This window comes from Styela clava, chromosome 1, assembly GCF_964204865.1.
Source record: "Styela clava chromosome 1, kaStyClav1.hap1.2, whole genome shotgun sequence".
Lineage (NCBI taxonomy): Eukaryota > Metazoa > Chordata > Ascidiacea > Stolidobranchia > Styelidae > Styela > Styela clava.
This window is the reverse complement of record NC_135250.1, coordinates 2,654,133-2,681,300: the sequence shown is the minus strand read 5'-3', so window position 1 is coordinate 2,681,300 and position 27,168 is coordinate 2,654,133. Positions and strand designations below refer to the sequence as shown.

The 27,168-nt window shown below is 34.3% G+C and overlaps 1 protein-coding gene across 3 annotated transcripts; it reads left to right on the top strand.

The window, feature by feature from the left end:
- Positions 1 to 92: 92 nt before the first annotated feature.
- Positions 93 to 27,168, top strand: LOC120345984 (ceramide synthase 2-like). Of its 3 annotated transcripts, XR_013477869.1 has the most exons (9): positions 93 to 319; positions 1,448 to 1,568; positions 9,340 to 9,458; positions 12,434 to 12,491; positions 13,923 to 14,066; positions 14,813 to 15,048; positions 16,598 to 16,760; positions 20,231 to 26,266; positions 26,332 to 27,168. XR_013477869.1 is itself a non-coding variant. In XM_039415616.2 (8 exons), exons 1-8 carry the CDS (start codon positions 150 to 152, stop codon positions 20,393 to 20,395), a joined length of 1,170 nt encoding a protein of 389 aa, XP_039271550.2. In that variant the 5' UTR covers positions 93 to 149; the 3' UTR covers positions 20,396 to 27,168. The 3 variants fall into 3 exon arrangements, 2 of the variants coding, with proteins under 2 accessions (XP_039271550.2, XP_039271543.2); XM_039415616.2 differs by having other exon boundaries at positions 16,598 to 16,754; positions 20,231 to 27,168; XM_039415609.2 differs by having other exon boundaries at positions 20,231 to 27,168.

Here is a 27,168-nt window from a genome sequence, read left to right as displayed (position 1 = left end):
GTTATTTCAAGCATGTTGCTTATAGGCCTACCGTACCTTCAGAACTCCAAGAAGGATACACCATTACAGAAATACTATATCACTGCAGTGCCCCAATTTTTTTTTTCACTTTAGTAATTTAAATAGAGAAGTTAGACATAAGCTTCAAGATGGAAGCGTTTTCAAATTGGTTTTGGCAAGATTATTTTTGGTTACCTCAAGGAGTGTCCTTCAGAGATTTGAAAGATCGTCCAGGATTCGTTTATGCCAAACCAAGGGATTTATTTTACGTTCCAGTTGTCGGACTTGGAATTTATTTTGTTAGAATTATATATGAAAGGTAATAGAAAATAATAAATACTGAAATATGGCATTTTCTGTTCTAATATTACACCTTTACCTTTTAGCAAAGCCTTGTGCCGGCCACAGTTGTTCTGGCAACAGTCACAGTATATTCAAATTGTGGCTGTGGATCAGGAGCTTCATTTTTTCACTTCAGAACTAGGCTCAGGCCTCCATACCAAATGAGGTTTTTAAATATGAAGTATCTGTCCTAATTCCGTTTCATGGAAGCTGGACTCAAAACTAGAGGCGCAGTTCTTACCACTTCCTGGTAGCTTCTGCCACAAACGTATCGCAGCATTTCTTGCCATAGTTTTATCGCGCTATTATCTGTATATTCACAAAGTCATGTACAATATTTTAGTTTATTATGCGGAATTATATCCACTTAAACCCAAACCTAACCCCAGATACATCAAAACTGTATTCATAAGAAAAGCGTTCCAACTTACCCAATATTTATCACCATCATGGGCAACCCTGCTTTTACAACAGACATTTTGTGATTATGGCAGCAAAATTGGTGGTATTCGATTGGTATCTGTTGGTATTTTGTTTCGCTGTTGGTTTGTGGCAGCTAAAAAGTCAGTCGCGTGGGTTTGGTCATAGCGGCCATGGTTTGGAAATCTTGCCATGGTTTTGCGGCAGCTCTAGACGCCACAAAATACTTGCAAAACTATGATAGAGGGTTTCAATTTTCAAAATAAAAAGTTCAAATATTTAAATTGAATTTGAAACTTTTAAATTAATATTATAAATTGAGAAAGACAATAAGACAGCTTAATCATGTTGCGAACCACGGCCCCTTGTCCAGTTACCAGTCCTTGTGGGGTATGGGATTAGATAGTTATTTGTTTTTGAAAGTATGGACCTAATTTTATTATTTATATACCGTAATACAAAATTATAAATGTGAAAAAATAATAAGAGGGTTAAGAGATGAAGCCACTGAAATTTCTGGTATTCAAATATTCTAGTTTATTTGGCTATTTTTATTCTTAAATTCGACCATCTATGCAGTGCAATTTTTTGGGCTTTGCTCTAATATAATAGAAGCCCTTGTGCTGATGTTTTAATTGTATAGAATGTGAAATTCAGAAAATTGAAAGTTCAATTTTGTTTTCAGGTTTATTGCACTGCCATTAGCAAAGAGATTTGGGGTTTCAGATGGGAAGGAAAGAAAACCAGCGCAACCTAATAAACAATTAGAAGAATATTTCAACTTTAAATCAAAACATCCAACTGAGGTAAACACATATTCTCACTGCCGACCTTATGCCTTTGCTGCAGCTCTGGGAGTCCGCACTTCCATGCAGTAGGGCACAGTTCTCCGATTCCAAATGTTCTGACATTTGGTTCAATATTTGTCTCTGCAACGAGGTGGCTTGGCATGATGGCAGATGCGCCAGATCACGCCATGCTTGCCCCAATAATAATTTCAATTGAATGCTAGGGTAAATTTTTTTTTGTTCGGTAAATCAGATTATTTTTTTTCAAGGAATCCTATGGTGACGTTTTTAAAAACACTTTTCCTTATAGTTTGTTGCCCAGTGCCTGTTTGTAAATTTTTGTCTGTATGAAGGCCCAGAGTGTCTTGTAAAGGGGGGGTTAGCACTCACTTTTGCAATTTATGTCTCTCAATGTTGGGCTATTCTCGGAATCTGAGAACTGTACCGTACTGCCATAGGCCCCTTTTTTATTCTAGGTGTGAGATATAGATTTAATCATTATCAATTATAATCATTGTATAGGCGGCAAGACCCATAAACTTACTTTAATCATGGTGATAAAATGTTGATAAAAATCCATTTTTTTATTGAATATTTCCTATATGTTGTTATTCAACTGAAAATTTAATTTTGTATCTATTGATATTCAATTTCCATTTTCTCCCAACATATAATTAGCCGTCTGCAGCTTAGTGAATTCTTATTCTGAGGTCAGCCTTTGTTGATTAATAATATTCTTTAGTAAGGACGTCAGCTTTGGTTGAGGTGGATTTATTTTATGTCTGTTTATATTCATAAGACTAAAGGTTCCATTGACTGAAAATATGGTTGGTACTCCCGTAGTGTGTGTACCAGGTTAAGGTTAGGGCATAATTTTATTCTGATTTCCCCTATTTTAGTGCTATCATGAATTCGGGGACTGTCTGTGTTAGCCAAGTGAATATACCATACCTCCTGCCCATAGGCTTCAGTCCCCTTATACAACTTGATGTAAAGTAGGCGAACAAAATCACGCACTTCTATATTAATACACACACTTTTGAAGTGACAAATATGGCACAGTTGTAATTACTAAGCCATAAATACCGGTAATATACATTTATGTAAGAAACAATGTTTTAACATAGTATTATCAATTAGTTTATTACTCTAGTGTTAAGTGTTTGATAAGAGCTCAAAAACATTTTTAGGGGCTCCCGAAGCATGTGAACCAAGATGGCGGACATCGGAATGTAATATGTGTACTAGGTTAGGGTTAGGCCATAATTTTAGGTATAAATACTACGGGAGGCTCTTGGCTAGTCTTCGAACTGATAATAGGACTAAAATAAGGAAAATTGGAAAAAAATTATCGCCTATCCCTAACCTGTTACCCATGTTACGTTCCGATGTCCGCCATCTTGGTTCGCATACTTCGGGAGCACCCATTTTTATATGAATAGTATTCATTTTGACATTTACCTATCCAAACTAAATGAGTTAGACCAGGGGTTCTCAAACTTTTAGTGTTTCATATACGGAGCTTACAGTGGTTTTTACTTATTGATTCATGTTCCTGAGTGAATTAAAATAACTTTATTTAATGATTCTGATGTATTTATCGTTGTCAAATTTTATTAATGTTGTTATTACCGTACTTCTTTGTAAAGTTCCAAATCAGCCATGTAAACGAATAGCTCATGAAGCCTCTTATGGGCACTTTAAGAGCCTATATTAACTTAGACAAAATTTTTGTTTTACAAATTACCAAGTTCGCTAATTGATTCAACATTATTATAACGAAAGCTTACGTATGACAGGAGTTTGTTTACAAAATTAAATTGAGCCGGAGTCAGGTTAAATTTTTTTACAAGTCTGAATAAATATTTGTTTTGATCTATTTTTTGAGTCAATTTTAGATCTCCCCTAACAAATCAGCCCCGAAGTTCAAATCATTTTAAACTTTTCTATAACTTATGTTTGTCCAACGTTCGTTTCTCACTTTCATAAATTAAAATATTAATAATTAATTGCTTTGGCATTTCTTTGTTTGATAACCAGGAAGTTCAAAGTTCATCTTCCGAGTCCCTGCTGTGACATATTTCTCTGTGTTGAATTATTTATGCCAGTAAAACTATCTGTACATTGAGTCTTTGGTACTCCCGAAGTATGTGATCCAAGATGGCGGACACCGGAGCGTTGTAGTATGTGGACCAGATTAGGGTTAGGCCATAATTTCAGATACAAATACTACGAGAGACACTTGTCTAGTCTGAACTTCTAATAGAACTAAAATAAGGAAAATTGGAATAAAATTATGGCCCAACCCTAACCTGGAATGATACTACATTACCTTGGTTCACATACTTCGGGAGTTTCACATACTTCGGGAGTACTCATAATACTATCTGTACATTAAGTCTTTGACATAACATACGGTGTTCATAAAGTCGATTCCAAAATTTTGTCATGTAGTCAGTTTTCAATATATAAACCAGGTTCATTTAATTTTTATCAATACATACATACATACATACATATTTAAATATGGCCATCAATAGTTCTCACAATTTTAGTTGTTAGAGTGGTAGTGTCCATATTTGCAGAGAGAAATTTTTTTATTCACATTATTTTTTTCTTTCACAAGAAAGTCAATAGGACACAGAGTTTTTGTGCAATGAAAATGGGCTGCGAAAAAAAAAGGTTGAGATCCACTATAGGAGAATATTCAGTTTTGGTTATCCTTGCTATATATCTCAACAAAATGATATTTTTTATTGGGTCTTCAGAAAGTGAAACTGGAACATGCCGTACTTCAACTTGACATTTTCCCAATACAATAACATCCAATCATGTGATACACAAACGTGGTACACATCTCTTTTTATCTGATGTTTGTGTTTCGTAGGTTGTGATTATGGAGTCTGCTTTCTATTCTCATAAGATAATGACACTTAATTTCATTTGGTATGGAAGGTTTTTGGATCAGTGAAAAAAATACGGTACTCATCAATTGTCATAATAATCCTGCTATGAATGCTGATATTGGTTGCGTTATTGTTTATATATTTATTTTGGAACATGTGCTATAGCAAGTATAAAGATGCTCATTCTGTTTGATTCAAGATACATTTTCCAGTAAATACCAATCATTGTTCGCTTTAACCACGTTCACTATATAATAAATTCTACTCAGTGATGATAAAATCATAGTTTATTATTTCCACAATGTTATAACAAACTGTGTTCCCCCGAAAATAAGACAGGGTCTTATTTCAATTTTTTTCGGAAAACAACACTGAGTTTTATTTTTCGGGGATGACTTTTATTTTCATTTATCAAAAACAAAATTACAATAGTAGAGAATTACAATATTTTTTGCTATCGAGAAAGAAAAAAAAAATTCGTGCTTTCTTATTTACTGCTAAGGCGGTTATGATATTTTTACTTCGAATTGTTTCATCTTGTTGAATTACATATGATCAAAATTCTTTACATTCATTAGTTACCGTATGTGTAATCAAAGCTTTTCATAAAAAGTCATGAGAGTTTAATAATCACAAAATATATGTTTTTATCACATCCTTAAAACAGATTTTTTGGGTTTTGCTCTTTGCTATGTTCTGTTGTTTAAATATTCTGCCCAGATATAGACATGCAAAGTTGGTGTGATGATAGCCTGATGCAGGCTAGAGCTATTAACTGATTATATATATGGTTGTCGGAGACTTAATCATGAGAAAGATTCTTTCAAAAATAACAGATTGTGAAGCATCAGTAATTATACGGGGGTCGTGACCCCCAGTTTAAAAAAAATTTTGGCGCAAAATTTCTACCTTCTACAAAAAAGCAACCTCGTTGCACAAATCCTACAAATCCTTTCATCAAAACAACCACTTATTAAACAGACACAATTTAATATCAAAATTATTCAAAAACTTATGATAAAAGGGCGTTATAATATTTTTACTTCAAATTTTTACCCCCTTATTGAATTACATTACGAGCCAAACTCTAAAGGTTTTTAATTAGTGTAGTCAAGTTTTTAAGTAATCGATGCTTATCAATAAAAATTTATGCTAGTTTAAAATTTAAAAATGTACGTTTTTCTAATCAATTTTCGAAAGATTTTTCAAAAGTTGCATTATCGAATTCATATGAGCGGAATTCTATACATTCTTTAGTTATGTGTAATCAATGCTGATTGTGTGATGCTTGCAAAATTTATAGAATACACACCTAACATATTTACTTAATGCTTTCTATTGTGCAATAGACTAGTTCTTGCACAACAGGACTTTGTACTTTCTATCAAGGAAGCCTGTTGCTGTCTTTGTCTGCATGATTAATTTCATCAATATGTTTTTATTGTTATCAATAGAAAAATCACGCTGGGTTTTTGGGACTTTTTGCTGACAGCATCCAATTTGATATGACCTGTTTGTTTTGTTAATATTGCTGACAATCTTACTATTCTCAACTTAGGCCAGGAATTTCCCAATAAATTAAACATTTTAATTAATTCAAAGCTATGGCCTGGCCCGAAATACGTTTTAACTGAATAAACTCTAGAATGAAACTCAAACTAAAACATTCTGAACTAAGGATATGCAACAATTTTAATCTAAGACCAAATTTATTTATTCCATGAGGGATGGGAAAGATGGGAGAATGAGGAATTGCTTAGCCTTGCAGTAATAAAGACATCGTCAGAGACGTCAGAAGATTTAACATAGTAACAGGAGCAAAAGATATTATTTTTTCTTACTCATGTGAACGCCCTTTTGAACATAAGCTGTCGGATTAGGTTTTTATGCCCTATGGGGAAAATCTTAGTGTTGGGCTGCACTGAATGACTTGGCGGACCTGTTATACACCCCTGTTACAAACGCTTTGCTTGCATACTTAGCATGCTTTGCTTGCAAAGCCTTTCTTTCTGAACAATGCTTTAAACAAGATTTATAAAAATTCGCATACAAGCTGACTCTACAAATCATAACATGTCGTACGAGTTGTAGCTGTTGGAATGGCATAATGCCATTTCGTTTGAGTGCGATCAGAGTTGAGCAAGTTGGCTGGCTGAGGCAACTAGCGAAGTTTAATGATGCGCTTGGCTAGTTTAAATTGTTAACTGGCTTTCTTTTTTTTTTTGGTCGGGAATATATGCTAACAATTTTGGCATCATATTAAACTAAAAATCAAATGCGGATTTTGTTAGCCTAGGTTGGCTTGATAAGTGGCAAGTACTGACCAATGTGTTTGCACAATAAAAGTGTTTGTTTTGTATTGCACTGGTTACCTATTCTTGGTACTATTGTGGCCCGCGAACAATGCAAAAATAACTGCCACAAGCCAGTCTGACACCCCCTGCTTGAAACTCGCAAACTCAAAGGGATCGATAAGCCACACTTTTTTTTAGTTTTATAGTTTTAAACTCATCTTAAATGTGCGAGGATATACATACTATAATATGCGTACTATATTTGTGGGCGAACATGAAATTTATTGCTAACTTTATTCTTGCTTCTAACTAGCTAAAATCGAGGGCACGAAGGGTATAGGTTGAACTGTAATCTAAACAGTTTTCTTATTACTATGCTTTAATATGAAATCTTTCTCCTTGAACAAAGCTTTAGATAAGAAGTTACTCAAATATATTTGTGGTACTACTCTTTTTTAGAGCAACCTGAGTTTCAGTGCTATCTTTATTCTTGCCTTTAACTAGATGTAACTGAGGTAACTCTAACTATCTCAGACTAGTCAAATATTTAAATACATCGATTATATATGATTCAGTAAATTCTTCATTTAAGATTAATTTAGAGTATTTTTATTAGAAAATGTATTTTTAGCTTTTATTATTTTATGATAGAGAAAAAATTATTAACTACTGACAAAACAAAATAGAGAGTACTATGAGAGTATTAAGGCAATGTTTATTCCAATTGTTGTGCATGACGAAATTTGATTTCTACGATTTTTAAATTGAGGTCGGAATAAAAGGATTCGAATTAGGCAAAGGCAGGAATATACATCAAGAAGGTTAGGGACCTGCTGCACTAGACCAGGGGTGGGCAACATACGGCCCGCGCTCCGGGTCCGGCCCGCGACGAGATTTTGACCGGCCCGCTGAATGTACATCAGTACATTATGATATTACATTATTACACTTTCAGTACAGTATGATAAATTCATCATGTGTTTTTTGGTCTCTATTTTTAGTAAAGTTTAAACTTTACTTTATTAAACGCGATTCATAACTTTCTTTCTTGCATTGTCGAATAAACATGTGATTAAGATATTGAATACTATTCATGTTATAATTTGGCCCACCGAGGACTTCATTCTCCCACATCCGGTCCGCTGACTAGAGAAGTTGCCCACCCCTGCACTAGACGAACGCACCCACAAGTCCTTAAAGCTGAATGCATGCCGTTGCTCGCTAATCAAATTTGGTTTCTTGCGGCTCCCCTCATTTTTTTAAATTATTTATTGCAATTTGTATATCAAGTGTGTTTTCAATATGGTGAGAAAATAAACTACTGATCACTGATTAATAATTGTATGCCTTGCTATCGTGTTAAATGTCACATTGGTGTCACATTTGGCATTCCTTGAGGCTATTTACTTATCATGAGATTCAGGAATTTTATCAGGGTTACGTTTTCTATACCCTTCACTTGAACTTTTGTGTAATAAATCTGGTAGGACAACATTTTTTGTTGATTTTAGAACATTAGTTTGTTTTATGTTATAAGTCTTTTATTATTGATTGAACAAAAATGGCTCATGTAGGATAAAAAATAGTTCTTAAACTGGAAAGTCTTTCCAATGTCATAATAGCTTCATATGTATCAGTGGAAACTTGTCTAGTACCTTGTGTGTACCTAGAAAAACTGACCAACTGTTGCCCTAACTAAAGAAATCTTTGTGAATATTGTAAAATATGTCTATGTTCACCATATCAATTAAAAATTGTTCGAATCAGAAGGATCTTAGTCCTTACTAAATTAGGTACTCCCGTAGAATGTGAACCAAGATGATGGACACCGGAACGTAGTATGCGTACCGGGTTAGGGTTAGGCCATAATTTTACTACTTAAAAATACTACGGTCACTTGGCTAGTCCCCGAACTCATAATAGAACTAAAATAAGGAAAATTGGAATTTGGCCTAACCCTAACCTGGTGCACATACTACATTTTGGTGTCCGCCATCTTGTTTCACATACTTCGGGAGCGCCCAAAATTATAGTAGCTACGTAATGGATACATGCCCAGTGCCTCGTTTGCAAAGTTGTGTAATGCTTCAAAAAAATGTAACTGTTGATTTATTTAGAGCAGTGGTTTTCAAACGGGGGTGTGTACTTTTGAGGGGGCGTGAAGCTAATTGAAGATAAGAATATTCGGCGGTTCCCAATGGGTGCGCTGTGGTGTGTTGCTGAATGCGCCGCGAAAATTAACATAAATATGTCAAACATAACTATTATACGAGTATGATTTAATATTTTACATATTGTATTTATTATAAATGTTTTATTGTTTCTTATTTTAAATGCTGTGTATATGGATTGACTTTTTGCCCTTAACTAAACTTTAAAAGACATAAAGTAAACATTAATGATCACAAAACTGAGTTTTATCAAAACAAATTGATCAGAAATTTGAGTATTATTTAATGTGTGTAAGTGCGCTGTGAGTTTTTTGTCCCTGATAATTTGGCGAAACGAAAAGTTTTTGAACATCTGCCCTAGGTAATAGCACTTTGGTCACTGATCAATTGTAATAACATTTTATCTTCTGTTTCTCAGGCAGAAATTGACGGCCTTTCAAAACAATTGGATTGGTCAACGCTCGCAATCAAACGATGGTTCAGAAGGAAAAGAAATTTAAGTCGACCGAGTCTACAAACGAAGTTTTGCGAAGCGAGGTGAGAGATGACAATTCTGTTTTTTACACAACGCTCACAAATCTTCTCGCTTGCTTAAAAAAGGGTGTTCTAAAGCAGCCACTGATGTGAAATGATTTGTAGAGAGCAACTAGTTCGGAAAAACTGAAATCTTTCTGTTTCAGCATTGCCTACACCACGTGTGTGCAAACTGCGGCACGCGGGCCGAATAAAGCACATAAGGAGAAATTGTGCGACCCGACCCGCAAAGCGAGTTTTTAATTTAGTTTAATCGAGTAATTCCAATCCCTTTGCGCTGCAAAGCCTACACCTGAGCCAATTCATCATCTATTCATATGACGTTACAACGCCCTAACAGCTAGCTTTTGCGAAATGAACAACGCATGTCATAAAATCAATAACCAAACTTTTGTGTCAGCAATTACTAAAAAACCTATGTTTAAATAAAGGTGCGGCCCACATTTTCACCCAGTTATTTGTATCTGGCCCTCCTGTATTGAAGGTTGCCCATCCCTGGCCCTACATAATTCATTATAGGCTACTTCGAGTGAGCTGATGGCCATGAGATTTGAACCTGTGATGTGTAATCTGCGATACTAACACACTTAACTTTTTAACTGCATCACGGCACATTGAAATTGTTACAAACATTTTGAATCATTGAAATGGTATTGGAATTAGGGATGTTTAAAAAAAATCAGAAATCTATTTCAATTCTTGTGTAGAAATTGTTAAAAACACAGGTAATCAGGTTGCAATGTGATGTCTAGCAAACAAATTAGACACATACGCAATTAATCAATAATGCTTTCACTTAGGATTTCAAAATGATTTGTTTTCTTCTCTGATGAGTCTTATAATTGAAAGGAATTGTAATAATGACTCATTCATTTATTCATTTGACTATTTCCTTTCCATCAGTCTAGGATAATTATTCCAATAATTAGGCTTGCAATATTTATAGCAGTTTCTCATTTTCTGAGCTTTGAAATTTATTGTCATAAACAAACTGACTTTATTAAGCAATTAGTATTGCTCATCCGGGATTTAATAGATTGTGTAGGTCGTAGGGCAAGAGTATGCAACAGACGACCTGTGGGCCACAACCCGGCCCGCCAAGCTATTTAGTGTGGCCCTTTTGAACACTGAGATTTTTTCCCATCAAGCATAAAATCCTAATCCGACAGTTTGTTTGAAAAGGTTCTCACATTGATAAAAATACAAATTTTTTTGCTTTTGTCGCTGCGTCAAATCTTTCTTTTTATTCATGCCGTGATTGTGTGTGACCTCTTTTGTTCAAAATGATAGTTTTTCACATGTAATGCTATTTCAAATTATTCCTGAAACCAAGAATTTTAAAAATTGAATATTGTAAACTTTGAATCAATCGGAGTATTCGATTCCTTATTATAGACATGCAAAATTATTGGAGTGGTACTGTCCACACTGAGAAACATTAATATGAATTATATTGTAATAATATTTAATTAAAAATAAATTTTCAATGTGGGGAATTAATATGGAATTTGAATTTATCAATGAATTGATAATTAGTGTATGTTTATATATAACACTCTTCTCTGGTAAATCAATATATCTGGCAAAGCTTGGCTATGACTTGTCTTGGTTACTGGAACAATATATATGCTGGTGCTTCATGCCCTAAAACTAGCGATTAATACGAGACCTTTAGCAATTTAAGTCAATATGTTCGGAAACTCCATGTATGACAATTATAATAAAGATGTTTAATAGAGCGCTGTACCTTATGACGCTAAACTAGGGAAAGCCTGTATAATTTATATTATCTGGAATATGGTTCTGCGCTTTTGTTACTGATTGGTCACATATAGATTTAATTAAGTGTCGAAGGCATTGAGAAAGTCCAAATATACTTTTGTGAATGTTCAGTGAAACTTAAATTATGTGAAATAAAATGCTGCTCTGTAAATTTAAATTTAGATTGTTCAATTATTTTTTAAATGGCTATTTTGAAATTCAATCACGATTTGAAATCAAGTTATCTAGTCATTGATCAGTCAATTAACTAATATATGTAGCAAACCGCTTTCTCACGCTTTATGACAACATGTTTCATGTTCTGACATTAGCTGACTTATCAATCATTACAGTAATCAATATGGAAATATTGACCCCTTTTTGACATCAGGAAGTTATTTAATAAGGAAGTTGTAGGAATTAATCTTTTGCCTTGTGCCAAATTGTACTTCAATATCCTGTAATGCAAGGGCTCAAAGGCTTCAAACTCTTCCCCCGCTACCAATTCATTAGCTAATGATATGTACAAATAGCACTTTGGTTTTTGTACAATTTAATTTGTTTATAATGTGTGTATAAACATGGATTACCATGACACTAATTATATAAAAAATATAAGTAATACTACATGTAAATACAAGGTAATTTTTTCTCCCTAAAAACAATAAAGTTCCTCTCCAATAGGGGAACGCTGCCTCTATTCTTTATCCACAAAAACATTGTGTGTCCACATATTCTAAGGAAGACTGAGAAAATCAAGGCCACATGCATCGTTCAGACATAAACACATAGCAAACTGCCTTGCACTAATCTGATTCTTTTCGGTTGTTGGGCTAATCAAATATTTAACAATTTCTTGTGTTCGTGACTCAAACTTTTTACCATGAGGCATAATAACTATGTTTGGTTATTTGAAGCTTTAAGCTAATGCTATGCGCAACTAGCAGCTCCGAATTTCGTACAGTTTGAACATTTTATAATAAATCATTAAATAGTTATTTCAATAATACTGAGTAACCAAACGAATTTGTGAAACTACAACAAATACAAAGTAATATTTGTTTCCCAAGAATATCAACTCCAACCTCTACCTCCTTTATGTTTATTACCTTCCATATGAGTGTTTGCTTGCCAATTTGGCTAGGTTATATAGTTAATAAAAATTGAGATTATTCTTACCTTGACTTTGGAATTACACTTATTTTCCTTTTTTCCAGTTGGCGATGTATGTTCTACACTTTGGTTTTTACTTTTGGAATGGGAACACTATGGCAGGTGGGTTTTCTTTACTTATTATTCATCATTTACGTGATTTTGCAGCAATGTCTGGTACACTTTTATTCTGTCTCTGTCGTGGGCTCAGCGATGCGCCGCGTCATGCTAAGCATTAGGAATATGCTCGCCACCGCACCTCTGATTACTCTGCATAGGTTCAAATCCTGTGGGAGATAATTAGGTGCGAGAGGATTGCTTGTCTTCTCGCTTCCGTAGGTTAAGTTTCCTCCACCATCAAATAGCATATGAAACAAATAATTGGCAAACTAATCCCATAACCGACAGTGGACTAGTAACTGAAAGTGGGGTCGTGGTTCCCCATATGATAAAAGCCGGCTTTTCTCTCCCCAAGCATAAATATGTAAATTCTATCCTATTTATCTGTCTTGCCATTTTTATATCTCACTTCTGGTTGCTGTTGCGCTTATGTTTCTAAGACTATCACCGCGACTCACTTTGTGTTTTCAGAATTTTCATTGACAGTTTCCATCTCATGTAATTGACAGTACACATCTCAGTAACTGAACGCACTGTACATTCGCCCTTTATTAATGAGGGGGCCCATTTAAATGACGATTGCGCCCATATATCCACCACTATTCCAAACCTACTGATTATATATCAGCCCAATAGCCTTCCACAGAGAAAGCGATTCAAATGGCGATTGGGGCCATAATTATATCCGTCCTGATTTTTAACCTGCTGCCACTATGACACCCTTATAGCCCCTTATAAATGGGGTTATGGGGGAACAACTACCCTTCTGTTTGTTATTCAATGAACGGTGCTCCCGAAGTATGCGAACCAAGATGGCGGACATCGGAACGTAACATAGGTAACAGGTTAGGGTTAGGCGATAATTTTTTCCAAATTACCTTATTTTAGTCCTATTATCAGTTTGAAGACTAGCCAAGAGCCTCCCGTAGTATTTATACCTAAAATGATGGCCTAACCCTAACCTAGTACACATATTACATTCCGATGTCCGCCATCTTGGTTCGCATACTTCGGGAGCCCCCAATGAACTGTGGTTTCCATGGTTACCTCGCATGTCGCCTCGCTTCCATTGTAACAAGTGACATTGGGATAAAACGTAGCTTAGACTTACAAGTCTTAAACATATCTCAAAAGTTCGGTTTTCGTTAGTATTCCATGTTCCTCATAACCAGTGATGAGATTCAGCCGGTTCGCACCTGTTCTATAGAACCGTCTCACGGAATTTTATGAGATCAGCGAACCGGTTAGCATTACTGGTTTATTTACTAAAAAAATATGCCTTTTTGTAACAGAACCGGCTGAAAAATATGACTTTTGTGATAGAACCGGCTGACAAAAAATTCGAATCTCACCACTGCTCATAACCACTATGTAGAAAAATGGCCAATAGCAGTGACTATTTTTAAAATTCAAATTCAAACCTTTTTGTTCCAGACTCCATGGTTTTGGGATAATTTGCAATGCTGGGTTGACTACCCTCGTCAATCTGTCGAACAATCAACTTATATATATTATATGCTGGAAGCAAGTTTTTATGTTTCTTTGCTGTTTACAGTTATGCAAGATGTCAAAAGAAAGGTAAAAGGATTTGATTTTTTTTAAATTGTTTCTGTTTAAGTGGTTGTTTAGATAAAAGGATTTGTACATAAAGTACGACGAGGTTGCTTTTTTGTAAGAGGTAGAAATTTTGCATCAAAAATTTATTTGAACAGGGGGTTACGACTCCCGTACCAGCCCATTCAACTCCTCCATGATTCCTACTTTGTGTTGGAGAAAAGTTCGGGTCCTAACTTAGAAAAAAACATAAATTTCCACCATGAAAATGTTGATGTATGCAAGCAATTGTAAGTTTAGCATTCATAGTTTTAGTCTGAAATGTTGATTACTAATTGCCACTGTTGACTTGATTTCCACCATCAAATGACTGAAATTCAGATTTTCAACTCAAGAGAATTCTAAAAAACCTGCCCCAATAAATTTAAAGTGATAATCAAATTCGACAGAGCACACAGAATTTTTTTCAATTGAATGAAAATTATAGCGCTCCCGCGACAACAACAATCTTTGACCACTGGAAATTTCAAATATTTTTAACCTGTAGGTAACAGTAAAGCGATTTAGTCACAACAAGAAAATGCGGAATGACAACATTATCTTATAACGCAAAAAAACTAAATGCTCTTACAGCCCCCCTGATATTCCCTCGCGGGCCCTTTTCAGTTTGAGAGCCACTAGATTACATTGATTACTCATGGTTTATTTTTTTTTTAATCGTGTGAGTATCATCGTACTTCACTTACATGAAACATTGGTATTTTTTTCAGGACTTCAAAGTTCAACTGATCCATCATGTCGCGACGTTATTTCTGATTGGGTTTTCATATGCTGCTAACTTCGTGAGAGCCGGAACGCTTGTCATGGCCGTCCATGATATTTCAGACATTTTCCTAGAAGGGGCAAAGTGCTTTATTTATATTAAATGGAATAATTTTGCAGACACCTTGTTCATCTTTTTTGCACTTTCTTTTCTTATATCAAGACTGGTTATTTTTCCTTTTTGGTGAGTTGTTTTTTTGTTTTTCACAAACTTTCGCGGTCCGTTGCACTTTCCCGAGGACTCTCCGACACTTTGTTAGTGGCCCCCAGACATGCCACCAGATTGAGCGATAATAATTTGACTATCAGTGAACAAATTTGAATAAAATTACAAAAAAAAAAATTATAGGTGAAAATTACAAAAAAATTACAAATTTTTTACAAAGGCCATGAAAGCCATCTTTGTTGATTACTTTCTCAATTCAAGATCTGGCCATGGACATATATATGTATGCCTTGTTTATAGTGAAAGTGGAAAACCCTTCATAAAAATGCATCAACAACTTACTAAAAATTTTATTTTCAATTTTCGAAGCCATTCAGATTTTGATTCTTTCAAAAGTAGTATCAGCAATTGTTTGTTTAGTCCAGGAGTGTGCAACATTGGGCAATATAACCAACTCTAGACATGTCGCTGGGCCACACAAAACTTAGTGGGAAAAGAAGAGAATGCGCTATCGCTTAGCCTTACAGTAATGAATGCATCGGGCAAAACGGTGAAAGAATTACCATAATGACAAGGGCAAAAAATAACATCTAGTTTTATCCATGTGAGCGCCTTTTCGAAAATGAACCTGACGGATTAGGATTTTATACTTGATGCGTGAATCTGTGGGTTGACAAGGGCCACACTAAATGACCTAGCTGGGCTGGGCCTGGACCAGGCTGGGCCTTTTCGAAAATGAACCTGACAGATTGGGATTTTATACTTGATGCGTGAAGCTGTGGGTTGACAAGGGCCACACTAAATGACCTAGCTGGGCTGGGCCTGGACCGGGCTGGGCCTTTCGAAAATGAACCTGACAGATTGGGATTTTATACTTGATGCGTGAAGCTGTGGGTTGACAAGGGCCACACTAAATGACCTGGCGGGCTGGGTTGTGGATCGCGGGTACACCCCTGGTTTACTTTTTAAAGCGGGGGTGGGCAAGATATTTGGACCAAGGGTAAAAAATTTTACTCATCTAGACTGGCGGGCTATGTAAGTGTGGCATAAAAAGTTATGTTCAATGAACAATATTCACAATGCTACAAAAGCAAAGATGAAAAACAGTGAGCCCGTGCCTAAACTATATTCAATCGCAATCTCAACAAATTTCTTAGCCATTTTTTAGCTAAAACATCTAAATTTGGTTTTAGTTTGGTTGCGGCAGCGTCAGGCGGGCCAGATTGAATTATTCGACAGCAGGATTTGGCCCACTGACTGTAGTTTGCCATGTCAGCTGTAGAACCTTGTTTCAAATCAATTCGCGAAAACACATTTTACAATTAACATCATTTTACGATTGGGCTGTGACCTGCGGACCACCTGTTGCACACCCCTGGTTTAGGCTTCAAAGCCTTGTCCCAAATAAACTTGCGAAAACACATTTTACAATTAACATCATTTTACAATTTGGTTGTGAGCTGCGAGCCACTTGTTGCACACCCCTGGTTTAGGCTCCAAAGCCTTGTCCCAAATCAACTTGCGAAAACACATTTTACAATCAACTGAAATCTTTTTTTTTTCACAGGATTATTCATACCACATACATAAAGAGCATGTGGTTATTCGACCCGTACCCAGGATATTATTTCTTCAACGCTTTGTTGATGGTGTTGCAAGTCCTTCATATATTCTGGTCCTACTTAATATTACGTATGGCATTTTTTATGGTGACTGCTGGAAAGGTAAGGGTGAGCAGCCTTTTTTCTACACTGGATTTTTGCTTGAGAAATTAATAGCACTACTACTACCACTCTGCGTGCGCACACTGAAACGTTTAATTCCACATTACATATGTACAATTTGGTGGTGTAAGTATACTACTAAGGGGTGAGTCGGCACTTTCTCTGATAATAATCATTTTCGAAAGCATGATTCGGTATTTTTCGATCAAAAAATGTTTGCATGCCCTCGTGATCGGTTTTGTGTTCAGTGCCTGACGAATCAAACGTTCAAATCGCCGTTTATTTATTTTTTTAGCGTGTATATTTTTTTTACAAAAAGCAGATATTGCCTCAAATTTATATATAGCTTTTAATCGTGTCGGTATATTTGATTCGATTTTTTTCTGATTGAATTCATCTTTTATTTTTTCATTGTGCATATTTTTTCTACAAAAAGCAAAAATTTGAATACACCCATCTTTCAATTATATCTGTATATTGTCCACCATTGTCACCGTTTTTCTTCATAAAAAGCATAAATTGTGAAATTTTTAGAATTTCTTACTCCAAACTTTATACATATTTTTTTTCAATATTCCATCTTCAGCCATTCTAGAGCGGTTGTCAGCAAAGTTTTTTAAGTGAAGCCCAAACAGTAAAATGCAAAAGGTTTCAAGGCTCAACAATTTCTTAGAAAATTTCAAATTTAACCACATAATAAAATTGTTGATAAGATGCATTTAATTTGTTTAGTTAAAATAAACCTGAACGTAATGTATGATCGTTTGATATATTATGAACAAAAACCATTTGGCAAAAAATTTAGCTGTAATGTTGGACTTACAGATCTTTTTTGTGTATCATAATTTTATAATATTAATTTTTGGGGCCATAATTTTATTGGGGACACACAAGAACATGCTTGGCGTCCCACGTTTGGGCCGCATACCACTGTTCTAGAGCAGCAATTTGTCACATTTTGAGTATTTAGAACTTATTTATCGTATGGCAAATTCTTATTTTGCAAAGCAAATTCATATATATTTCCCTATTTTGTGAAGCGAAAGTATTGGTAAAGCTGTAATTAAGCCATCTTATAGCATATAAGATAGTATTCTGGTTATATATACGCCCTTTATCACTCATTAGATGAGTAGGTGACAAAGTTTCAATTGAAGATTTTAGCCTTGTACAACTCTCAATTATCACTTTATCACTCATTAGGTGAGTAGGTGCCACAAAGTGCTACAACTGGTCCAACTTTTTCAAAGGAAAGCTTTACATTTTTTATGTTGATGCATACCATTATTTTCTTGTACAATTTACAAGTGATCCTGTCACATCTTAGCCAGTATTTAGGTCGAATTTTATTTTTAGGTTTAAATATAAAATACTATCCAAACCTAACCATCAACAATAATTAATTCTTCAATTCTTTTTCTTTCATATATAAACCTTTGAAAACAATAAAGGTAGCGGTAAGTACACGTAGGAAGCATTTTTCAAAATCTTAGTTTTGTGTGATCTTAGAAAACTAAAACATGCACTAATTTATCGAACTAACTCAAATATTTTCAATTTTTCTCCCAAAATCTAATTAGCTATTTTTGTTCTACTGACCATTAACACTGTGCTGGTACCATTTATGAGAAAACTTATTTTCTGGGAAAACATGTAAATAACCAATTTCTTATGCTATTGCTTAAAGTTAATATTTATTATGATCATGAAATGCAAGAAATCAGTGACTATTTTAATTTTTTCATTCAATATTAGATAAAATACCTGTTTTGAACCATGAAAATAGCACATCATTTATAAAAACTCAAAATGGACTCAGTGGTGGCCATTAAATTATGATAAACATAAAAATCGCCATACATACACTACCTAATTCATCCATACATTCGCGCAATCGATTTTTGAGAAAAGAAATAGGATTTAAAGTGCCTTTATTTTCACAATTAAAATAAATAAATAAATTTTTAATTTGAATTCGAATAATTTAATAGAACAGTGTTTACCAGCTGGAGGACGCGGACTCAAATGAGACAGCAGAGGCACCTGTTAAGTCCACAGGCGCATTGGCTACATCGAGCAACTTATGAAAAAAAACAATAACTTACTTGTAACGCCGAACTTTTTCTGTTTCGTGGAAAATTGAGAGCGAAAGCACAAATGTAAAGCGATAAATAGTGTTTTCATAGTTGCCCTGAGTAAACAAATTTCAAGAAAAGCAACATTTACTTAACTCAGGTGTCATGAGTCCGCGCCATTATTTTTGTTTCTGAAATAGCCTGCGGTCAAAAACGGTTGGGGAAACACTGTTTGTCCAGAGATTGATTCATTTTATCATATGATTATTTCACCTACATCTGCTTGTATTTGTTTTACTTCACGAGCATTCATTTGCAGTGTGTGTGTTGTGTGGCTTGCACTTTGTGATTCAATGGTTTGTCAAATCAATTCGAAATCATCCAATTAATATATTACAGGTTGCCCCAAAAAAACAGAATTCATACAATAGGTTTCAAATGTACTGAATTTCGTTTTTTTGGGTCACGCTGTATATACCACATGATTGTCAACTATATCATACTATTTACTTGTCAAGATTTGGCATTACGCCTTAATAATACGCCTATGTATATGTTTGTGTCTTTAACATATCATGCACTGATGAAGTTTTCTGAATAAAAATTCTAATTTTTGCAAGTTGCATCGTTTTGCTAACACACATTGTGCTGTATATATCCTCAATATATTGTGTGCCGATTTGTGAGTTTGCTTGTTTTGTTCAATTGTGTGTGCCTCAGATTTGCATCCGATGTTATTATTCGTATTAAATGTGTCACAAGGAAACAAGACTCTGTATTTATAAAAAAAAAATGAAGAGTACTCGGGACTTGTGACATCTTTAATTTGTGTTCTGATTTTGCATTTCTAAATTAACATGGCTGTGACTGCTTTGTGCTGGCTACATGGATATCATCAGCAGGTTAAAAAGTGATAGAGTACGGAGTCGTAGTGTTAGAAATTGACCAGATGTTGACCAATATTTTGTATCTTTTTTTGGAATTAGACTTAATGACTTTAATGTAGTAACTTAGATCTCACATCTGAGATTTATAAGGATTGTTTTACCATTCTCCCATCTCTTTGTTATTAGTAGGGTATTGGTTGTTAGATTATGAAATTAAAATGAGAACTTGAATAAAAGAAAATACCATCAATTTGTCAAGTTTGAAAAAACAAATTAAGAGAAGAGCTCATTTTGTTTCAATCAAATTGTATTTTTTTATCCCGAATTTCTAGACCTCATAATTACTGCATTTGTTCTGATAACTGGTGCAATTCGCTAACTGAAATTTTTATTCTATAATTATAACTGCTATGAAGGTAGTAATTAATAGCACCAAATAATTTAATAATCAATTACTAATTAAGACACACATGAAAAAAATGTTCTAAAATATTTTTTTACAACATAATTTAAGGTTGAAAAGGATGATCGTAGTGACGTTGAGGAAGTGTCAACAGACGAGGATACACCCAACCATGAACAGAATTCTATCAACCATGACAAGAAATCAACCATGCTGAACGACAACCATACGGCAACGAAAAACGGGCCCACAACAAAAGCTAAACACAGAAAATAATATTTTTTTGGCTTTTTCTAAAATGCCAAATTTAAATATTAGAATTACCTCTCATAAGACTAAACATTCTGCCATATTTGCTGCTTACAAACTGCTCTTGTAACTATGGTAACTATGAAAACGATGTCAGATAATCGCAGATTTCTGTTATATCCAATACTTTTCCTTAAAACCACGCCAATTATTTGTACAATCAAATTTATTAGAACCTATCATTATTGACTAATTATTTACCCCTATTACTGCTTATTTGTCTAAGTATGGAGAATTTTGCAGTGTATATCAGTATACTCCACACTTTAAAAAAATGAAAATAGTTTTACTTATCAAATATTATCAGTGGGTGTTTATCTATGCCTTATCTTTAATCTGCTGATAAGTATATAGTTGATAACAGTGTTAGATAACCATCATGATTTAATATTGTGGGAAACAAGTTTAAAATGGCACAAAAAACTAAGCATAACAGGAAATATTTTACATTTATATTTTAAATATAATTAGGTAATTGATAAGTATGTAACTGACAGATAAGAACTCAGATAAGGTTATCTTTGAGTATATTGGTTTTTCGGGACATAATAATGTATCAGTGGTTTATCTAATTGTGATAAGCATTGATAATCCTCTAAATAATTATTTGGGCATTATAGATAACACCTCCCTTAACTATTTTGATAACTGGCTTTCATCAAACTTTCTTTTTATTTTTTTTACTTTTATTCCAATGAATAGAAAACTACATGACAGAATGGAATCTAATTCAATCACTTCAAAATATTATGTTAATTTTACATGATTTTTTGTAGCCTTTATTAATCAATTTAAAATCAGTCTCCTTCATTTAAAATCATGATTACTTGATAAAATGTGACATGGGGTCAGTGTTGCTTAATCACTTCACTTTTTGACCTTGGAAAAAGCTTTCAATATGAGAGGTCACATTTTTTTACTGTGCTATCTGGGAAAATGATTTGAACAAAGTCACACTAAATATTACTACAAGTTATGAAAAGTAAAATATTCACCAAAGGATGTATAACAATTTCTATGATGAGGATTTACTCAAAAGAAAAGATACTCACACTCACTCTGAACTGCTAAAAGTCTCTCGTTACCTGAAATTTACTGGATTTTAATGTACCACCATAAGTATTTATAGTTTAGTAGCTTCCATTATTTTAGTGGTTTGCTATGCTTGGAAGCACAGGACTTTTCTTTGAGAAAAATATTAAAAAAATCCTGTGTTATGTTCTCACTTTCGACTTCTCAATTGTTCCTCAAACTTTCGGACCAAACTAATGTGATAAAATGCCTCTTTCGATGAAAAAATCATATTTAAGAAATTGCATTTGTGTTTTCACCGTGCCAGTCTTTGTATCAATGATTTTCCACATGATTCTTTTTGTCAGCAGTAATACATTTCTTTATTATTAAAAAGTACATACCCAGTCAGAAAATCTGTTCTTTCTACATGGTCATATATATATGGAAAAGGCTTTATATATGCAATAGGCCCAAGGAATGTCTCAAAAAGGTTTTCGTTTTTCCGAAGTTCGGTATAACTGGATGTTAAAATATGCTTCACAAAATTTGGTAAAATTTAAACCCAGTTTGCAGTTATAGTGGACTTAGGGTAGTACTATAGGTCGCGACTCAAAACTGCATCGCCTGGAGATTTTCTTAGGTCGCTTGTTTTTTCAACAAAAACTTTAAAGTTAATCATTTTATTCTCCAATAAATTTTATTGTTTATTTTGTATTTGGTATAGAAGTGTTGCTCATTAGTAATTGGGTACTCCTGAAGTATGCGCACCAAGATGTCGCATAATCTGAACACTAACCTTGTACACAACCTGAGTTCAGGTTGTGTACAGGCTGAAGTATGCACACCAAGATGTCGCACAACCTGAACCCTAACCTCGTACACAACCTGAGTTCAGGTTGTGCGCCATCTTGGGGCGCATACTTCAGGAGGTCCAGTAATTGTATGTGTAGGAAATATCACAATGAAAACTTGACAGACCTTTTTTTGCTTAGTAAATCCACGCCACAATTTCAAAGAAGAATACTGTATTCTTATTTAAAGCCAGACTATTTTATTTGATAATTCCTCAGTCTACAATAAAGGCAGAACATTGAAGGTCATTGGCACATGTCACAGAGAAATAATTGATGCTTTGTGTCTATGTCTTCGCATATTAGCAATTTGTTTACAGCCTTTTCCCAAGGGAAAATTGAGGCATCGCTTAAGAAATTTTAACTTCTTTAACAGAAACAAAATATTTAACCCTCTATCACCCTAAAATGAAAAACCTTTTTGGGAATAAATTTTTAGCGTCATCTTGCTGAATAGAACGTAAGGTCTTAAAAGTTGACGACGAGTATAAACTGTTCCCCAAATATAACAATATGTCAAATTTCCAAGTATTTGAAACTATGATCCATTTAAAAGTGAATCTACAGCCTGTCTTCGGTCCATATATAATCCATGCTTAGAAAGAACATTTGTTTCTGACTGGGCAAAATTAATTTTTTTTTATTATATTTGCTTGCTATGATCATTGCATGTTTATCCTATACAGTATATTTCACTTGATTTTTCACTTTTTTTATAAGTTTGAAGAGAATCAGATGATAACTTATAAATTCATATTTTTGTTACTTTTTTTCCAATTGTAAATAGCATAATGAAATACTTATCATTATTGTAATTTGGGGTTCCCCAATCTTGCTGTATACTCCAAAACAGCAGTTATTAAACTTTCATGATCCCTGGTCCTCTTATAAACCCTCTAAAGCAGGGGTCGACAACCTACGGCTCGTGGCCGAATCCGGCCCGCGGAGTAATATAAGCCGGCCCGTGACGCTTCACTGAATCATAGTAACGAAGAAGATGTTTTGACGATTATATTCTTTACGCAACAGACTACATTGTGAGACACGTGTAGACTAAATTATATTATAATCTAACAAGTATAAAATTAACAATTACTCGTTTATTGGGCCTATAATTTAATTATAATTAGACAAAGTGCAAAGGGTTCGATGGCGTCGAAAATATTCAAATTTTTTGAGATGCAGTGAGCAAATAAATCTATATTCTATTCGAGAGATGTATCACTGCTTGATTGTTATGATAAAAAGTAACATACGTTCGGTTTTCAACTTTCTAAAAATATGTACGTCCCGCCAATGACTTGCAAGTTGCAACCCTTACTTTTGGCCCGCGAGTGACAAAAGGTTGCCGCCCCCTGCTCTAAAGCTTATTGCCCCCTGCCTATCCCATTACTTATCACCCTGCCCTCTCCTATAAAAATAGCTCTTGGAGGCCTGCCTCCAAATACCCTCAGCAGTTGTGGCCTCTGCTATTTAAAAAAAATCTTACTTTAGCTTTTTAAAGATTGTGGTCAAATTACAGACAATTCATGCAGGGTGTTCGGACACTCACTACTTTGTCTGTAGAAGTATTTGACCTATGACCTATGCTAAAAAAAAATTCAAATATAATTATTGCCTGTTCAAAATTCAATATTATCTGATCTCTACACTGCATCTTAAGTTTTTCACTGAACTTTTCTTTGCCCAACAATTTTCCTTAAAACATTTTAATTTTTTTTGGCAATACTTCATGCACCCACTTTTTTTCAGTTTTTAGTAAAAACACATATTGATGAGACGTTCAATGATTATGTTGGCAGTTACAAATGAATGTAATTTTGTTATTCGATTTTTTTTTTGTGCAATTTCATTTTTTATTTTGCAATCTTCACATAAAATGCATGTTTTATGTTGTCAATAGCATTTGAGACATTAATTGTGAATTTGTTTTAGGTAAAAATGTCTATTTTGTTTGAATATGTATTTGAAACTGGGTTACTATTTCAATATGCGACATGGTCTGGTATCTGGATGGGAGGTTTGTCATATGATTGAGCCGTCTTATTAACTTTTCCCTCTGTCAAAGATAAATATGGCAGACCTAACCTAATACTTTGTATCAGCACAACATAAATTAAATAGAACTGATTATTTTGATGTCCAGTTCCTTTGATTATGCTCATATTTGCAAGAAAAAGTTCCAAAATAATTCAAATTCATCAATTTACGTATGAAATCACTAATTATGATTTTTTGAGATTATTCCTATTAAAAATAATCAGTCGATTCTCCAAATATTTTTGATTACATACAATTAATTTGATTCGCAATAACTGGGATATAAGGCCTCTCCATAGTCTCAAGTGTAAGACATTTCTCCATTTTATGTTATGTATATTTATACCTGCCTTATTAATACGCTTCTCTCACTAAAATGCTTTATCCATGGCCGTTGATAGATTTTTCAGTGCTACTTTAGCGTGAGATCTACCTTTGCATTTTCCAACCCTAATAGATTTAATTAAACAATAATCTCATGATTTGTACACATCCCAATGTTATACCTCAGACTCAGGGTATTTTTATTTCAGGCCAGTAATTTTTAAAGAAAGGGGGGGGGGGAATGGAATCTGAAATTTGCAAGTTAGAATGTAACAGCTAGTATGTTAGTGGTTTGTGAGAAAATGTGAGTTAGGTCTTGAGGGTCTGAAAAACGTTTCAAGATACAAAAAAAAGTTGGACCTCCTGAAGTATGCGCACCAAGATGACGCAAAACCTGAACTCAGGTCGTGTATAAGGTTAGGGTTCAGGCTATGCGACATCTTGGTGCGCATACTTCAGGAGTACCGAAAAATTCTTATGTATGGTACAGGAAATTGCTTTTTTACATTTAAAAGGGGGGTGGGGTTCCAAATCTCACCCCCACCTGTTGTGCCCATGCTCAGGACTATTACCTGAGTGATAAGGTGGTAGATCTCATGCTAACGCAGCACCAGTTTTTCTTTACCAGGCCTCACCATGAACTGAAGGTCTGGGCTGTTACGATAAGAGTACAATAGGTTAGGGTTGCCATACCGTCCGGAAAATTCCGAACATGTCCGAAATTTAGGGTTTAATTTTGCGTCCGGGAGGAATTCAAAAAATGCTTAAATGTCCGGAATTTTACTGCATCTGCAATCGTACTGTGCACACTGCTAATAAAGAACATTGTTATTTCGTACCGTGCGCATATTTTTTACTACTAGGTCAGGAAAAAGTCATGAACTGTCTGGAATTTTGCTTTTTCAAATATGGTGACCCTACAATAGGTATGATACAGATTGGGGGATTGGGTTAACGCGACTTGATTGATATAATTTTTGAATATACAGGGTGTCTTTGTTTATTAATTGTTCTTAATGTGCTTGTAGTTTTCATTTATCATACAATGAAATTTAGTTTAACTTACAATTGTTATTACTATGAAACCGGACAAATTTTTTTGGACACCCTGTATATTTAGATGCCTCCACACGGAAGCAATTATCTCTCCTCTTAGCTATGGTACTGTCAAGAGAAAACTGGAATTTACTTTTTGTAATTTTTTTGATATTGTGTTAAAATAAAAACAGCGTCCATATCAGCTCTTAGTGAGGCTTGATATATTATTCTTTACATTCTATTTAACAGATAGAGATTTAACCATGCTTATCAAAGGCCGACATTTTAAAGTAGTTTGAATAACTATGGTTCACTAGATTTCAATATATGCTAATTGAGACGCTTCATTTCTACTTAAACTTCATCCTGGAAGGCTTCTGATCTGGGATGGCCCAAACTGATTAATTTACACTTCTGAATACATTCTGAAATATTACTTTTTTACGAGGAATGTCAAATATATTTAAAATGGGTCAATTTTAACAGAGAACATGCTTCAACCATTGTATATATTGTCAATTTGATAATGTATAAAAGTTGAGATAAACATCATTTCGTACTCCCATAGTGTGTGTAGCATGTTAGGATTGGGGCATAATTTTATTCCGATTTTTCTTATTTCAGTTTTATTATGAGTTCGGGGACTGTCTGTGGTAACCAAGTTAATATACCCCCTGCCCATAGGTTTTGGTTTAGACGAACAAAATTATTTACCTCAATATTGGTACACATACTTGTGGAGCGCCCATCAGTTTGATTGTTTTTCTATCTTTACATAGCATGTTGAATGAAGATTACTATTGGCCCAAATGACTATATTTAGAACAAAATCTAAATTAAGTACTAATTATTTTTAACGTGGTTTTTTTGAAAAGAGCCACCGCTAATGTGGCAATCGCAATCTGCAGTACTTAAAATAGGGCGGGTGTTTTTTTCTCAAATATGACATTTTTTCATTAGTGGCTTTCTACAAAATACCCTAGAACAGTGGTTCCCAAATCGCGGGCCAATCACAGCGTAACAATTTAATATGGGCCACCGAACTTGAGTGAAAAAGTATAACACTTTATGTTTTTACCTTTTTGCGTTCTAGATATCACCAATTATTACGTCATTATCACAATTTAAGCATGTGTATATTGGTAACAATTCAATCGCTACACTCTCCTGGTCTACGAATATCAATCAACTTTGGGAACTACTTTTCTAGAATATAAAATAATTTGGAATGTATTCAAATATTCAATCTGTTTTGGACATCACTGATTCAGCTGGCTCACTTTATCCCAAGTTATTCATGCTCATTGAACTATCATACTCCTTCATTTAGTAGCTGCCTATACATTATACTAAAGTTCTTTGATGAGTTGGTCGAATTTATGTCACCTGATTTCACTTTTTTCTTTAAATCATGCATGTTCACAGCATTTATTGATTAATAAAATGCAAATAAATATTTATTGGAATATATAA